This window comes from Pelecanus crispus, chromosome 5 (assembly GCF_030463565.1).
Source record: "Pelecanus crispus isolate bPelCri1 chromosome 5, bPelCri1.pri, whole genome shotgun sequence".
In the NCBI taxonomy this organism is placed as follows: Eukaryota; Metazoa; Chordata; class Aves; order Pelecaniformes; family Pelecanidae; genus Pelecanus; species Pelecanus crispus.
The window spans coordinates 29,998,691-30,015,866 of NC_134647.1; the positions used below are offsets into that span (position 1 = coordinate 29,998,691).

At 43.0% G+C, this 17,176-nt stretch overlaps 1 protein-coding gene across 1 annotated transcript in view; it reads left to right on the forward strand.

Annotated features, from left to right (window-relative positions):
• The window catches only part of PARD3B (par-3 family cell polarity regulator beta), a 426,026-nt gene extending 409,113 nt beyond the window's left edge, over positions 1–16,913 (forward strand). The window contains exon 25 of the mRNA XM_075710482.1: positions 16,559–16,913. Coding sequence (XP_075566597.1) covers positions 16,559–16,913 — 355 coding nt within the window. The remainder of the gene's footprint in view (positions 1–16,558) is intronic.
• Positions 16,914–17,176: the final 263 nt, after the last annotated feature.

Here is a 17,176-nt window from a genome sequence, read left to right on the forward strand (position 1 = left end):
ACAGCTCATACAATTGGCAGCCAGACTGCTTCCACTTTGTAAGTAGGTGACATATTTAATTTCTCTGCACAGAAGTCTCTTAAACAGGTATCAAGAGACTATTCTACCTTCCATAGGTTTTTGTCCAGCTTTCTTTGTCCATGTATTCACCTAATGCTTTTTATGTTGCTCTTCAACTCTGATACTTTAGAAAATCATGCTTTGGATATGTTGATCCAGGTTGAGTAACACCTCAGTCTGCAAGCAGTGTTGTAGAAGCTAGTATGAGCCTGATCCAGAACCACTGCAATCCATGGATATGTTCCAACCGACTGCAGTCAGCAGTGGGTTTAGACTCAAATGCGATCACTGTTAAGAGCATATTCCTTCATTTCTTTGCTGTCTGGGTCAGTCTGGTAGTAATTTAATAAACTCTGATTAGAATATTTGGTTTTTCCCTGGGAACTCTGCCCACCCATGTTCGCAGTCCAAACCTCTCCGTATTTTGGAGATCCTGGAAAAAGGAATGTATCTTTGCCTGCTCTCTTGTGTTTTTTTCCACCCCATCCCATCTTACCACAGATGTAAGTGAAGTAAAAGTAGGACTTAAAAATTAATGTAATTCAGGGTTGTTGAAGAATTGCGAATGTTCAGATCACTAGCAGTTGTGGACCAGTAACTTAAAGAGCAAGCATGGAGCTAAAACTCCTGTTGTACCTTGTTAGAGAAAATTAATTCCTGCTTTCTTAAGAATCTTTACCATCATCTCCAGGCTTGGAAAAGATTGCATTGTTCTAGCATTTAATAGTTATGTAAATTAGCACTAATTTTGTCACGTAGCACCTGTACAAAATTTTCTACTAGAACAGTTCTTTAAAATATGGCATAAACAAAGCTCAAGATGCATAGTGATACTGCTCTTTCGTTGATGCTTATTTGGGAAGATCTGCATAAGCTATTGAGCATCTTTACCACAGGTAAAGATATTATGGATGTGGCAGAAACACACCAGCAAAACTTTGTAGGCATGTGGTTGGTGTGTAGTAGTACATAGGCCACTAGTCAGACTTTCAGCAAGCTGTATTTTGGAAATATATTAAATATCATAATGCATATGCTAAAATCTTAACTACATCTTTACAGTAATGGTAGTGTCTTTGCTGTACTTGAAAACTTTGTCTGCCAAACGTAACTTAATCTGGCTATAGAGATATCGACAGAACTCATACCTTCTGCTGGTCCCTGTCTGGTATCGGTGTGGCCTCCACTAGTTCTGCACTCCGTTCTATGTGAGCAGATGGCATCCTACAGCTGTTTGAATAAATATTAGTTTTAAAGAGTTATTCTGCTCTGATTAACCATTCAATGATGGGGAAGTGGTGGGGGAGAGAGCGCCCAAGGAATCTCTCTGCTTCAGGCCTCTTGCCCAAAAAGATTCATTTAATGTTCGAGTGGTGATGAGGTGAGGAGTCATGTAAACTGGAAGCTGTTCCTCAGGTCACCGTTCTCTCTGTGCACAGAGTAATTGATAGCTCATGCACTTGCAACAGCTGAATAAACAGACCAGAACATGCAAACACATCCACTGTGTAACATACATGGGAAGCAAGAGGAGGAGAGTGTTAACTTCAATAGAAAGTGAATTATCTGCCATTTTTGTTCCACTCCAGATGTAATTCAGCAAGGAGATTGGATCTGTGCATTAGATAGTCTGAGACAGAACCTTGGAAATTGGCAGCCAGTTCCAGCCAAGGGCGGAGAGAGAGGATGGTAAATGTGTGAACAAAACCCGGCCCAGGTTATCGAGTGAAACCCCAAGCCAACAGGGGTCCTTGGATATTGAGTAGCTGGCACTTTTCTTCATTTAAAGAAGAAAAATAGCCTTTGTTTTCCAGGTTGAAGGGAAGTACTTTGAGTGCAGTCTGTTGTAGATCATGACAAAATCTGGCAAGCAAAACCAATCTCAGCAGGATTTCACAGTTGAAAATCCACGTGAATGGCTTTTTGCTTGGATCTAGGTGTTAGCGTACTGTTGTACATACCCATGTGTCACCAGGTTTTGGTCCTTCATTTAGCATTTTTGTTATGAATTTTGGCTCAATCTCTGATGCTGTGCTTTAAAGAAAAGGAATATTTGTTTACTGAGAACTGAGATGTCTTCAGTATAAAAACATATTTTTGGAAGGATGGTGTCGTCACAGCTTTTCCCTTTGTTTTGCTTGCTTAAAGAGGTAGTAGTGATACGCTCTTGAACTGAAATGAGCTACCCAAAACAAAGCTGGGACAAAACGAGTAGAAGAAAGGGCATACTAACAGTCTTTCTTCCAAAGATCCTCAAACAGCAAAAACACTTTACAGCTATATGTTCAGTGATTAAAGATTTCCAAAATCAGTTAAAAGCTTTAAGGATCCTAGTCGACGTGTTCAGAAAGCCTATGTGACTTCATTGTGTGTACTGTTTTTTACTGGTTGATTTGACTTCTGGTAGACCTCTAATTAGCTTTGTAGCAGTCTCTGAAGGCATCTGCGTTCCTCACTGACTAGGGAATAAGGCTGAGTTTAGGCTGCCTGAATATACCCGTGCTGGTTTTGAGCATTTTCTGAAAGGATCTCTTTACCACCTGGTGTGCTGCAGCCCCCTCTGGAATGGTGAGTGGAAGCAGGTTGGTGGTGCAGGCTGTGCTGCGGTACTGACTGCGCCGCACTTTATGGCAGAAAGCACAGAGCAGATCAGTTTGAAACGAAAGGGAATTAAAAAAAAAAAAAAAAAAAGATGAATTCAATTAGTCGGCTGAAATTGAGTTGGGGTTTACAACTTGAACTTTTAGGCCCAGATCCATCAGAGCACTTAAGCACCTGCTTTACCTTGAATACATTTTGCTTTTCAATAGCAATCATTTGCCTAGCTATTGGAGGCCTCCAGGAAACCTGGACTTAAACATGCATTGTAAAGTATGGGGGAAGGATAGCAGACAGTCAGTAGTAACTTAGAGAAATTTCACTTTTTTTACTCCCTGTGCTTTCTGTGGTTTAAATGCCTCCTTAATGTTGCTTTAATGCAATGCTTTTTGTTAAATATCCTGTAAATAATATCAAGAAAAGTTACTTAATGAATAATGTGACTTCTTCTTTGAAGAGCCTTGTTCCTGATCTTAACTTGGAATCTCTTTAGTATTACTGAGGGGAATAACAACCTTAATGTCATTTTGGTTTGATTTCTTTGTGTGAAGGGCTGACAGCTCTCCTTTCTCTCTCGTCACCAAACATATGAAGAAAGCTCTGTTATTGAGAGATTACTGCAGTGGTCCTTGGTCTTACAGAGATTTCATCAAAAACATTTTTTTTTTAATGGACAACGGAAAATGTTCAGCTGTTGATTATTACACTTCTTTGTACACAGTCTAAAAATATAAATGGAAATTATAATTACATCTGTAATGCTGGGTCCCAGCTGAAATCACTTTAATCCCAATGTGGGGGGAAAAAAAAAAATCAATACAGAACCCTTAACCCTGGTCTTTTCCTCTTTAGACATTTCATTTTCAGTTGTACTAGTTTGTACCACAAGTTTTATAAGTTTTTGAAGGGACTTTAGTATATGGAGACCATTTTGCATCCTTAGAATGGTATTTCTGCTTTGTGCTTTTCTGACTTCGAAACTGGAATATTCTTCTTGAGTAATGGTTTATGTTGTAGCTGCGGGATATGATACGAAATTTCTCCCTTTTACTTTTTGATCATTAAAAAAGAGGGGCCTTTGAAATGTTGCAAAGTTCTTTTAAAGAAAATCCCATTTTACTGGAAGTAGAATTACACATATTTTTGTTAGAGAGAAACCCAACTCAGCATTAAAGATTTAACATTGAGGTTTGGAAAAGACGTCATTCTCAACTTACCACAGGCTCTCTGCTATATCGTGCTTTTTTCCCTATGGTATTCAAATAGTAGGTCTGTTAAGGTTAACTATTATGGTTTTATTTTTTTATATCAACATCTGTAAATTCTGACATGCCATCAAGTGTTTTGTGTTTCTGAAACCTGCATCTTTCTGCAAACCTGGACTTAGACCAATAGTTGCTTTGTTTTGAGTTAGCTTCTAGGGAGGAAAGGAGAGGTTGCTCTTATGCTGTAAGGCCTATGGAAACTATTAATTGCCAACTAGCTGCAGCTTCCTCTGAGGCATCTGGTTCTGGTAACAGTCAAAGACGTGATGCTGCAATTTAGGGCACGCTCTGCTACGTTGCCCCAGTTGCCACACTATTAATAATCGTAGATGTAACATCCATGTAGCAGAGGTGTGCTGTTCATCTAGTAGAATGCCTTGTTTCTTAGTAATCGCATATATGTATTCCTCTCTAGATCATAAGCACTGAAAAAGTAAAAAATAAATTAACTGCATTTTGGTCAGTCTTTTCTCTGAATACCTGAAAGACACAATTGAAAAGGAATGTTTCCACGTGGAGCGAGGCATTTCAGCAACCCACAGCTAGGTCTCTAGCTATTTATTTGCTGTCTAAGGCTGTCAGGCCTTAACTTCCTGACTTCATTCCAGGATACAGATGTCTAATTCTCTCCCTGCCCTCTCCTCCCCTTTCAGATACCATCTCCTATACAAGAGCCTAATCCAAAGCTCATTGAAATGCTTCCATTGACATCCAGAGGCTTTGGCTGAGGCCAGATGAGTCTGGGGCACAAAGTTCCTCATCGCATCGAGTTATTCCCTCTTCTCAGTCTGGTATCTAGGCAGAGCACGGATCTCTTTCCATCTTTACTTCCCTCTGCAAAGTATCTTGATGGGCTTTTTTTATGAACGTGCCACTTCAAGTCTATCACACCGCACGACCTGAAAATACTTAGAATGATATTGTAGTAGTGACATTTATTGTTCATTAGTGAATCAGCAGCCTAGCTTACTGTGGTTTAAATGAGCTATATAAATTGGTTGTTATTTTCAGTGATGATTCCCTTGATTTGAAGATACTAGAGCAAAGATAATTGTTTGACTGATTCATTATGTAAAAGATTGTTTCAAGTTAGAGGGTGTTTTTATTTAACTTTTTTTTTCCCCCAGTCAAATCAACACATGGAATCTTTGCCACGTTCTTACCAGGTTCAGATCGGGAAGTGCTATTGCTTCTCTTTTTGTCACTGATGGCATGTAGTAGCCTTCCTGGGTGGAGTAGGGATGCCTCTCTGTTTGTGGTGGTGTTCATCATAATCTAAACTGAAGCTACTGACAGCATCATGTCTTGCACATAAGGCTCTACTGCACGTGGTAGTCTTTGACAGGTGATGTATATATGTGTTCAAAAGAAATTAAAGTCTATACCTGGTGGTGCTGTCCAAAGCCTCTCTTCATCTCAATATTGGCTTGCCTCTATCTTCCAACTGCTGTGCTGTCACCTCTGTAATGTATCACTAATTCACAGCTGTTGGCATTGCTTTTCCACTGCTGAGGGATGCAGTGTTTTGGTGTGTCTTTAAAGCACTTTTTTTCTGTCTTCTGTGTGCTCCCTCTTCCAGCTTCAGCATCTGGATGTCTTCTGTTCTAGGTACATGAACTAAGCTGATATAACTGTGTTGCCACAGGCTGTGCTTGCTCTCTCTAGAAGGTTGCTGTGCTCCCAGAATTTTGCTGTTGCAAATTTTATCTTGTCATCTGGCGTGCAGCACGGTATGCAGATGGCAAAGAAGAAATTTGTTTAGAAGCTACATATCTCCTCTATTACAGGTGTTGGGGGGGATGCACATAGATCTGGGATATTGATGATTGCACCAGTTCCCAAAGAGCAAAGGATGCTGCATTCCCAGGGACCATGCTAGTAAGTCCTGCTGGATGCACAGTGCTGCCCCAGACCAGGAATGCATGGAAGAAAATCACGTAGATCTGATGATGTCTCATGTCATCTTGGACTCCTTACAAGCATTGGCAGGGCTGGTGCTCCTGGGGAAGAAAGCAAAGCAGAGAACAGTAGCCAGGCCAGGAGGGGAAAGTGGCAAAAAATGTGGTGGGAGCCGTGGACTCCAGGAAACAAAACCTGGGCCTTGTGGAGGGAGGCAGAGAGGACAGCAGGGGATGTGATATCTTGCCCTGTTGTCATGTCCTTCCGTCTCCAGCCTGTGGTCTAACATGATGTGCGCTGACTTCCAGATTTACTTTCCTTAAAGAAATAAAGTCCAGCAAATGAAAAGGGGAAGGGGAAGAACTGAGAACAGAGTGCAGGAAAGTCAGCAGTTATCTTCATCTGTGAATGGACCACATAGCTTGCATATATCTATAGGCATTAAAGTTAGTGCCATACCTATGAGTAAAAACTCTACCTATGCCCATAAGGCTGGATTACAGTGGTTGGAAGCTGTATTGTGCATTTCCTCAGTGCTATGCAGTTCAAGTCTCAAAGCAACATTACAGCGATGTGCTTGGTAGCAGTGGCGTGTGTGTGCGCCTCATTCACACACAGCCATTCTGCAGGGCGTGTTGAGGGGGTGTTTGAGGAACCGAGCGCATTCACGGCTGTGTCTCACCTCTCCAGAATCTGCTTCTGCTACCAGAGTCTGGTGCGCTAAACCCTCCTCATCTGAGCAAGTCAACAGCCTGTCCCAGGCTGCCGCCTCAGAGAATGGCAGGGACTTTGTAAATAAAGGAAACAATTGAACGATAAGTTCACACTTCAGCACACTGCTTAACAACCTGATAACAGTTAATTACATACAGTATTTTTAAATGCAGCAACAGGGAGATAACTCATGCAGAGATGGAGCACAGGCACTTGGGCCTCGCGACTGAAGGTTAACCTCTTACTACCCATGTCTCTAAAGAGGCCGGTGGCCTGCAGCTCCAAATCTCGCCAGCTTTGAACATTTACTGGCTAGCAGTGATTCAGGGCCATCCACGTAGCATTTCCTCAGCCGCAGGTAGGGACAGGGGGAAGCTGCGCTCAGCCCCGTGACTTGCGGGGCCCTGCTTCAAAAGAGCAACCCGTGTGCTGGCGGGTAGGAAAAGCGGGGTGGCAAAACAAGGGTTGTCTCCACCACGGGCAGCAGGTAGAGCATGTCCAGTCAGCAGGCGCTCCGCTTGCTGCAGCTGCGCTGATGTTCGTGTAACTGTAGAAGCTCTTAAGGAAGAAGCCAGCGTAAACACAGCTGGAATGGGCTGCAGTCGCAGGGCGCTCCCGCCGTCTGCAAGTCACAGCAGCTGCAGGCAGCGCTACTGCTCTCTGGGCACCGGGTGGGACGTTTCCGTCTCTCCTAGCCTGGTGGGATTCAGGGGTTTGACCCTTGTTATTTAAAGCTCAACTTCAGGACGTCTGCTGTCGGAGCACCCGCAAAGTTTGTGACTTAATGCAAGTCTAATTAACTGATTTGCCTATCCAAATCTGGAGATTTACACACTTCTGTAGAGGCAGCTGTAAAGTTGTAACTTCAGCTGTTTATCATGCCCTGAGCCTTTAAATCTCAATTATTAAAGGTGGTGTTTAATGGCTGGCTGGAAAAGGGGTGGTTACCAGAGTGTTAATGGAGTGCGGCAAGCCAGGAAATTTATAATCTAATGCCTGTATAGAAATGAACAAAAGAAAATATGGGGGGGGGGGGGGGGGGGAGGATGTACTTACAGGCTGTTTGCACTGTTTAGAAGCAAATCAGTACGTGAGCAGTAGGGGAACAATGGGGACTGAAATACTGCCTGAAGAAAGAAATAAGAGCTGCTTGTTTTTAAGATCTCCCTCGCCCCCAAAAAGCAGCCATCATTCTCCCCTAGATCTTGGGCTTTACCTTTGTTCCAAAGGGGGGGAAAAAGGGAATGGCACATCCCGGTGAGTTTAACAGAATGTCTGGACCCAGAAAGAAACGAAATGGAGAGAAAAATAACCAGCTACAATCAGTTTCAAAAATCATTTTCCTTTTTTATTGAAGCATGGTTTTACTACCCAATTTGTGCCATCCAAGGCAGAATTGACAGCCATGCTTCATCGTGGCAATGGAAGAAAACGCTGCAAGGAATGCTTTAATTTAAATGAGAGATGCTTTAAAAAAAAAAAAAAAAGACTAAAAGCTTGGTAATAGCATTAATAACCACTTCTTACAGGTTTTTACTAGCCCACTAAAGATCAGACAGCGTGTTAAGATCCCAGCAGCTGAATAGTAAAGACCTGGGCCCAGGTTGTTATTACTTAGGAAGATTCTTTTAATGACTTCTGTTATTTGTTGAAAATCATTTGAACAGCACAGCTGAATAATCACCATGCTTTAAATTCATTTCACGTGAAAAATGAGAACAGGATAGAATTTGGGTTTATGTCTTTGAAAGCACTTTACAAAAACAGCGTGGATAGCAGTAGTGCTGTGAATGGATAGGAGAAGGGAGGAGCTCTCTTGGAGCCTGAGCAGTGTGTTTGTTTCCTTCTGTAGAGGGGTTTTGGCTATGACAACAGAATTTCTTTTAAATCAGATTAAAATCTCCTGAACCATCACAGGACCTTTAATTTCTATCCTGATAGCCTCCAAAAAAGCAGAGATCTGCAGTAGACGTTAGGGTGAGGCAAAGAGATCTGGATAGTATTTCTGGCTTTTGTGCTGCTGCGGTGCTGGGGCCAGCGTTGGGGTCTCACCTCTCTGCGTCTCTCTCCCTTCTCATTGCTTGCCTGCTCATGAGGGAAGTAGCTGGCTCTTCTTGTGGCAGGGATAGCGGCATCCCCATATCCATTGGAGCTACTGCACAGCAATGCAGTACAAGTATTACCATAAGAGTGATTTCACTTTAGCATCTCGCCCCAGTGGTGGCAGTTCTGCATGCGTTCAGTACTTCTTCGTATTAGTTTGAGTCTGCATTGAAATGCAAAATTCGGCTGAGAAACCTAAATATTTGCTTCTCTTGCTGGCTTAAGATGCATACGTCCTTTAAAAAGTTTTCTCCCCTCCAATGTAACTTGGCCAGCATCGTCTCAGAAATGTGACACAAGAGACCAAAGGCCAAGAACTCTTTTAGTCTATAGGAAGAGCTTTCAGCCCCTGCTGATCTGCAAAACAAAAGACCAAAGGGACCTTAAAATCTCATCCAGGTCTCTCCCCGACAGAGCATGGGGGTTCCTGAGCAACAAGCATGACTGCTTAGCATTGAGAGTAGGTTACCAATGCCAAGAGGTTAATGACTCACACGGTATTATGTTGTGTTGAATAATGAGTAACATATGAAATGACACACGTTGTAATGACTTGCTACTTAAAGTACCAATCTACTTAAGATCTCTTTGAGCTTGAAGACATCACAGAATAGCGATGTCTTGTTCAATAGGTGCTACTTTATTTTATGCCTCCTGGTAGAAGAGATGTACCATGCCTGAGAGCATATGAACAAAACAAGTGAGGAATTGAGTAGGAAGGATTATTGGACTAGTTGTTTTGAATGGTTATTGGGCATTTATAGAGCACCAGCTAGCATACTCAGGTTTTTGTTGCTGTTGATTTGAGGGTTTTAATCCTGATTATCACAGTTCCTATATTTGTAGGTTGGATTTAGGGAAGGAAAGAAAGGGGAGCTTTGCCTGCAGGATGGGATTATCAGAAGCTGGTCTGAGATCTGCTGTGGAAAATAAACTAATGCTGGAGCAAAGGAGCAACACAATGTTTTATGGCTTTGTTGCTGGTCGGAGGGGGTTTAATTAAATGGCACTCTAAATTCGGATGTTAACCAGTCTGTGACATCGTTTGCTCCATTGGGGATTGAGAACAATCAATTTGCTTGCGTGCAAAACAGACTGTTCATGTTGTCATAAGAAATCTTACATAATCTTACAGTAAAGTTTTAAACCTGTCAGACTACTGTTTTCCTATCTTACAGTTGTTTCTACAGTCTGCTTATCTGCATGGAAAGCAAGTATCTGACTAAACTTTATGCTTGGTCCTGGATGTAAAAACAAGTGGGACACCTAAATGTCTCCAGTTGCTAAGATCTGCCCAGGGAGCTGCTGGGGCCCAACATCTCTCAAAATGTGGCCCTCTGCAAACAATAAAGGACTTTGTTCCCCAGCCGCTTTAAGGCCAGACTTCAACTAGAGTAACGTCTGCGCACTTACCTTCTGGGATTGTGGTGCTTTTGCTGTTTGTTTCTAAATATTCCAAGCCGTAATACTGTAGAGAGAGAAAACCTATGCATATAAGCTCTTATGTTCAGGCCAGTCAAGGCCACTGTTAAACAAAGCTGCATGCAAGGGAAGAGAAGCAGGCCTGCCTGCGTTGCATCTGAAATGTACTGTTTCTTGAATTTCAAACAAACTTGTATGGATCCCTCCTTCTCCAAATCCAAAACAAATATGAATTCTTTAAAAAGGAGAGAGAGAGATTTTTCTGCTCTTTTTTCACCCCAGTAACACAGGTCATGAAATGATCATTATTTTTATGGGTCTGCAAAGCCTATAGAAGTCAAAGCTATGTAATATGCATTGCAGAGTGTTCTGCTAATCCAGTCCAACCACAGCCGTGCCTGGCCCAGGGATGAGGGTCTGGTAACTGGAAACCTGACACTGAAGGAATTCCAAACACAGTCCTCAAACTAAAAACAGCTCTCTCCGCATGGCATGTGCTACATGAGAGCCAGGGATTGTATTCGTTTACGTTATCTGATTTTTTAGCCTTGTATTGTTGATAAAAGAACAGGAGAAGAAAGCACCTCCACCAGCTCAGCCCATAAATAATCTGTGTGTGGTGTGTTTGAGGTTAGTATGACATCGCTAGAAATCTGCTGCCTTCTGAGAGGTACAGGCCTCTCTCAGAGACAGCAGCCACTGAGCACTTCCTTGTGCTGCAGATTCTTCTCAGCGCTAAGATACCAAATTTGATTTCCAGTGGCTTTTTAAATGCAAAACCCATCATTGGCTATGGGAAGTATTAGTCTGAAACGGCAAAGAATATTTGTTATAGGAGTATCTTGCCTGTTAAGATACAGAGACAGACTTTAATGAAGCTCAGAGTCATGCAGTGATTTTTTTGAAACCTGCAGTGATTTTAAAAAAAAATTTTTAAGTTACATGCACATTGAATATTAAGCAACAGAAGTTCTTAGTGCCACTGACTACAAACAGAACTGAGGTGTCTTTAATACTGTAACTGGAGAGATAGGGACTACATGGTCTTTTCAGTCAGTTGTTTTTAGTGTATGTTGAGAAGAGCTTTATAGAGACACAGTGTAATGTATTTGATACTGTAAGATTGTTTGTTTGCATAATTTAATTCTTACATCAGCTTCTTCTTTCTTCTTTAAAAGTAGATCCTCCTGGCTGAGAACAAACCAGCATGCAATCACGATGCATACAATAGAATTTTTCAGTGAGAATTTGGACACAGATAGGACCTTGTTGCTTTCTCCTGTTCTTTAATCACAGCCTGAGCTGCCTGATGCCATCACCCAGAGTCTCTGTATGTCTTGCTTAGACATGAAAGAGACTGCAGCCAAATGCGGGCTTTCCATTTGCCACTTAGGCTGTGGCTGTCTTTGAAGTTTATTTCAAGAAGTACTCCCTGACAAAGAAGGCAGTTTTTCATGTGAGATTATATCCCTTGCAAAATACTCCCTCAGCAGTGAGGAGACAGTGATGTAAGAAGAGAGCATTCCCTTCCTTGCTTTTTATCAGGTACTAAGAGGGTGATCTCTGTGATTCTCCCTATAGAACAGAGGCAAGAAAAACTCTTTTGTCATGATGAAATCCAAACCCCGAACATGATGGGGCACAGCATGAACAGCCAGGCCATCATTTTGCTTTCCTTTCCTTTGAGATAACCCAAGCATGTGTCTCATGGCTGATGTTAAAGGTGACCTGTAAATGGGGGTTAACAATGAACCACAGTAAACCTGAAATAGAATTAGGGTTTTTTTCTGGTTGTTTTTTGAAGCATCAGGTATTTAGGCCAGTCTACCCTGTGAGATTCTCCACAACTGAAAAATTACTGAAATGGCGGTTTTAAAAAAGGCGGGGGGACGGGACAACTGCAGAAAGCAAAAATTGTTTTAGTTAGGTTTTTTGAAACCTACAGATACCTGTTTAACGTCAATGACTAAATAACGTTTTGGGTAGAAGAAGCCTTTCTTAGGTATTCCGAATCATTTGGTTCAGTTTTAAATAAACCCAGAAGCTCTTAAAAATTCTGCAGCAAAGCCAGAAAATATTAGATTTTATATTCTTTGCGTTTGGAAGATAAATAAAGCAGGGATAGAAAAACAAACTACTTCAGGCTTCACTTGTCATAGAGACAATAACAACACATGCACTGTTAATTGAACATCAGTCACAAGTTACATGCTCTATTTGGACAAGGCTACTTTGTGCTCCTAAAGTTCAAAATGGATCACAGTTCTTACCTGGTGAATCATTTGGAAGATAAACCAAAACCAGTAGAGCTGCTAACCAGCATATAAAATGATATAGCAAAACATGTTTGCAACTACCTCTGTGTGTGATCTATAATTTCTCTGCAGGGGAAGATGAGATTTCACTTCCTCACAATAAAATGAATGCTTTAAGGGGCACCTTGCCCGTGACGTTTTTGAGGAGTGCCTTTACACACTGCCCCACCAGTTTCACTCCTTTCTTGACCTGGTGCTTCTGCCTCCCTTCCTTCAGCAAAGGCCTGTGCTTTTAGCTAGACCTGCATCAGTGAAGCATCTTCCACTGGGAGCCAGCAGAGCTGAACTATCAGCAAAAACACTTTCTGAGCTCTGAGATCCGTTCCTTCCCAGGATGTTGTGTCAGCTTCCCTACCTTCTGCCTGCCATTAATTTCACTGGACCCCCAGGTCAAACAACTGGCCAAAAATCTGGAAAACAGCTGACGGTCAGAGCAGCTCCTACTCAGCATGTCCTCTCAGAGGGCACACTCCTGGCCTGGTCCTTTTGAGTGGCTGGACCTGCTTGACCCAATTTGTGGATTTTTGATCACTCCCCTGGGTCACCGATTTTCCACTTGAGGTTATTGGTTTGACCCCCAAACCGTGGGTCAGTTGGGAGGTGTGATATGGCCCTGTGAACTCTGAACTCATCAGGAGCCAACAAAAACAGCAAGGGAGGGGAGAAGAATTTCATTAGGGCCTCCTCAGAGGTGGCAATGTTTGCCAAGTGAAAAGGCAGGGGTTGTTTTGCTTCTTGCAGAAACAAGCATAGCATCTACAAGGGTCTGCCAAGTAGAAAGTGTTTGGTTTGAGTTATGGCAATTCCTTTAAGGATAAACAACAGCATATACTTTTACACCATGAGCTATCAAGTGAAAATCGTGTTGTTTCAGAGGAGCCCTGCTCTTCCTGCCAGGAACTGTCCCGAGTGTCCCAGGCTTACTCCTAATGGTGACAGCATTTCTACAGCCAGAGCTTGTTTCTGTAGGTGTTTCTTCTACCTTAAAAAGATAGACTTTCTGATGGTTAATTTGACACATTTGGGGGGGGAAAGGCTGTTTTTTCCTGTATTTTAAGACTTGTCAGATGGAGGTTCATGTCAGAGGATCATGGAGACTCCCCAGGCTGGTTGGTTGCACTGTGAGCCGTTCCCTAAGAACAGACTTCACCAGGCATGGCTGGTAGGTGGGGAAGAATATTCATTCTCAGGAAGTAACTCTGCTTCAACATGCAGTGCTGGTCATAAAAAGGAAGAAAAGTGTCGTCACTGTAGCATGTGTATCTGCACACATCGCACCCACTGTGATCACCAGGGGAAGTGAGCTGGAGAGCATGGTGCAGCCACGAGGATCTTTCATGAAATTTCCCCCTGGTCATGCTGCCCAGGGGCAGCCTTTTGGGCAGTTACCGGGGTTTCCCAAGGTTTTACTCATGTGAGAGTTCTGGTAAGCACTGGTTAGATCACTGCTTGCATTATTGCCAAGGCTGCCAAAAAAACACACATACCTTCTGTCTTCCCAGGACTTTCTTAAAGTGAATTCAAGCCTTGTCTCCCAGCTGCTAAGCCCTGGCTCTGGGGAAGACACTCAAGAGTGATACCACCTGTGGGTGTTTCACCCTCAGTGGGGGGACTGGTGCTGAGAGTGAACAGCTTGGATATTTCTCTATTTTTTAAAGAAAGATTTTGCCCTTCTCGCATGTTCCTCTCTGCAGTTTGTCTACACAATCAGAGATGGTATTAGCTGTAAGTGAACCAATGGTGGATTTAGTTTTGTAGCATAGGTAGCAGCAATGCAGACCTGATGGCACAAGCTCAAGCAGCTTGGGTACATGCCTCAAGTCTGGCACACTTGTGCTTTGATTGCTCAGGCTCGTCTTCACTGCACAGTCCTAGGTCAAAGCTGCCTGAATGCACTACCCTCTGCACAGTCACAGCTTCTGTGGCAGCAGTGTCACGCTGTCTCCTAGAACTGGACTGGCTGTGCTTTCCTGGACATAGCTCTTTTAGCTGGATGGCAAAACACATCCCCCTCTTTTTCTGCAACATCCAGACCTCTCGTGTGCGTTGAGGGATGAGCTGTGTGCTGAAGGCTCAGTAGATGATGCTGGTGGCTCAGTCCTGTTCTCAACAGTCATTTTGGTACCAATTAATCTTGAATTTGTTATTTCAGAGTAATTCAATTTTGCAGTTAGAGCTCTGTCCAAAAGCTACCTGGCTCTTCAGTGAATTCTGGATCAGGTTTCAAGCTCAGTCCCTTTTTAATGTGATCCACAAGAATTTGGTTGATTATAGCTGCCAACGAGAACATCTTACAAAATCTAATATACAGGATTTTGAGCATTATCCTTACATTAAAAGGTGATGGGTGTAGGTTTGACATTTGTTCCTGTTGGTTTGCTGCTTGACACAAAGCAGTTCCTACCACCACAGAAGCCTTTTATGATTGGAAGTGCATTTTTGCACACAGAGGAATTAAAAGCTGAGTGCGATGGGGCTCGCTAGTGAACAAGTCTTCATATAGAAATACATGGAGCAACTCTTTGGCCTGCTGTGGAAACTAGGCTTTGTTGCAAGGCGTAGGTGTGTGAGCAGAGACAGCAGTTGTCTCAATACAAGCGGTTAAGAGACCTTTTAGTATCTCAGAGGGTGGCTTCAGGCCCTTCAGCACTTTGTCTGGACTGTCTCACCAGGAGAGGGGCAGAGGGGGGAAGCCGGGAGTGCCTGTCTTTTATAATGTTCTGTTTTTAAAGCAAGAAGTCCCTGGGGAGCATAGGGTCCTAAAAGTCCAAGGCCTGGAATTCTTCCTTTTGCTCTTTCCATTTTAAACAGGAAACATTTGCACTAAGTTATTCCAGGGGGAGAATTGTAGGTTCATTTCAAGGCAGATAATGTTTGTTCATTGCCTATGTCCATGATTTACCCCATGGGCTTAAACGAGTGCAGCAGAAAACCACATGTTTTGTTTTACTTCATGCAAAACAAGTTCCAGTGGAGTCTGGGAGCCCAGATTAAGAAAGGGGGAGCATGCTTGTAAAATATCTGTGTGAACAAAAGAGAGGCTTTGACGAATTGTGAACACCTGATCTGCTGTACCAGAATGGTGACTTTTTTAATAAATCTATGCAAAGAATATTTGAACAGTTGATGAGTTCAGTCCCAAAGCCACAGAGCAGGTGTAATTGATTTATACTTTCAGCCCCTGTTTTGGGTCAAAACCCTGCCGTCTTCCTTCAGCTCTCACTCAGAGACAAGCTTCCTCTGCAGTCAATGGGAGGTTTTGCCCAAAGCGCAAAGACATTTGCAATCAGACTGGCAAAAACTCCTAATTGAGTTGAACTTTTGGGGATGCGCTGGTGACATGTCTGTTAGAACAATTATTTTTGCCATTTCAAAAGTATCACGAGTTAAGCTGTACTAGGAAAAAATATCAATGCTTCATTAGTGCAAATCATGGAATTAAGATGCAGAAAGCTACAGAGAGGGCTCCGTGGCACATCCTCGGGGATGACATGTTCACATGTTGCTTTTCACGTGAACTACAGTTTGTCAGATCCATACTGATGCAGACAAGTTACAGGGCTGTTGTAATATCAGGCCTTCTAGATCACGGGAGTTTTTTGAAACCCCATTGGCAGCTCGCCCGTTAAACACAGGTATTGTAGCCTGATATCTCTAGTGTTTCTTCCAGGAGTTCCAGTTTTTCCAGCTATGGTGTTTGGAAAGTTTTACAGTCTGACATGTTAGGAGAAAAAATAGTGGGAAATGGCTTGGAAAGCGTGAATATTTGTACATGTAAAGCTTATGGGATTTGCAGACTTGCAGACCCAACTCATCTGTTTATCCTCAGGCTAGATAAGATTCAGTCAAACATGCATTGTTTAAAGGAGCTTTGTTTCCATTATGGCAAATGGATCACAGGAGGCTGACTTTGGGAGCTGAAGGGCTCCAGTGCTCCCCCATTGTAAAAGGGCTGTGATGTGCGCTGGACCTTTCCTCCAGCATCCTGGGTGTTACAGACTTTTGTAGCATGCAGGTGGGAGGCTTGTTATCCTTCAGAAGTTCTTTTGATTCATTTGGACCTGTCATGCTTGAGGTGGCATTTCCTTTCCCAAAGTAAACATAGATTGTGAGTACAATAATGTGTCACTGGGCTAGTAGACTGCCTTTTTATGTGCTTTATTATGTTTTTTTTTTCCTCAGACGTGGACCTGCAGAGCCACTGGAATATTTAACAGGGCCACGAGTAATATACAAAGAAAGAGATCTTCCCTACTACCAAGGAGGACAGCCTGTTGTCCATCCATCTAAGGGGAACTACATCCGTGCGCCGGACACAAGAGTGGCAGAATTGAGGTACCCCCAGTACTACCCAGCCCAGCCCATCACAAACCAGCATAAAGGACCCCTCCGGCAGGACGTGCCACCTTCCCCTCCTCAGTCCCACCGAGCACCAGCTTATAATGAAATTGTCCGACACCGTGGGACCAGTCCAGACCAGTACCAGTACAGGCAACAGGATCCCAGGCAGAAGAACCCCATGACTGCAGCTGTATAGCCACGCACTGGACTTGTCAGCACAGCCTGGGAGGAATCCTGTCGGACATCATCCTTGTAGAGTTGTTCCCAAGCGTAGCTGCCTGTAAGAATGGCACATGAGACCTGGAGTCGTTCTTACTGAGCTGGGCTCAGTGTAGGGGCTTTCTAACAGGCGAACTAAAGCCGCGTGAGGTACGATGTGTTTTGAGTACATGAGGTACCAGACAGTTGAGTATTTTTTAATTCCTTTTAAAAATAGAAAGTGGCTGCTGGAAATTAAGC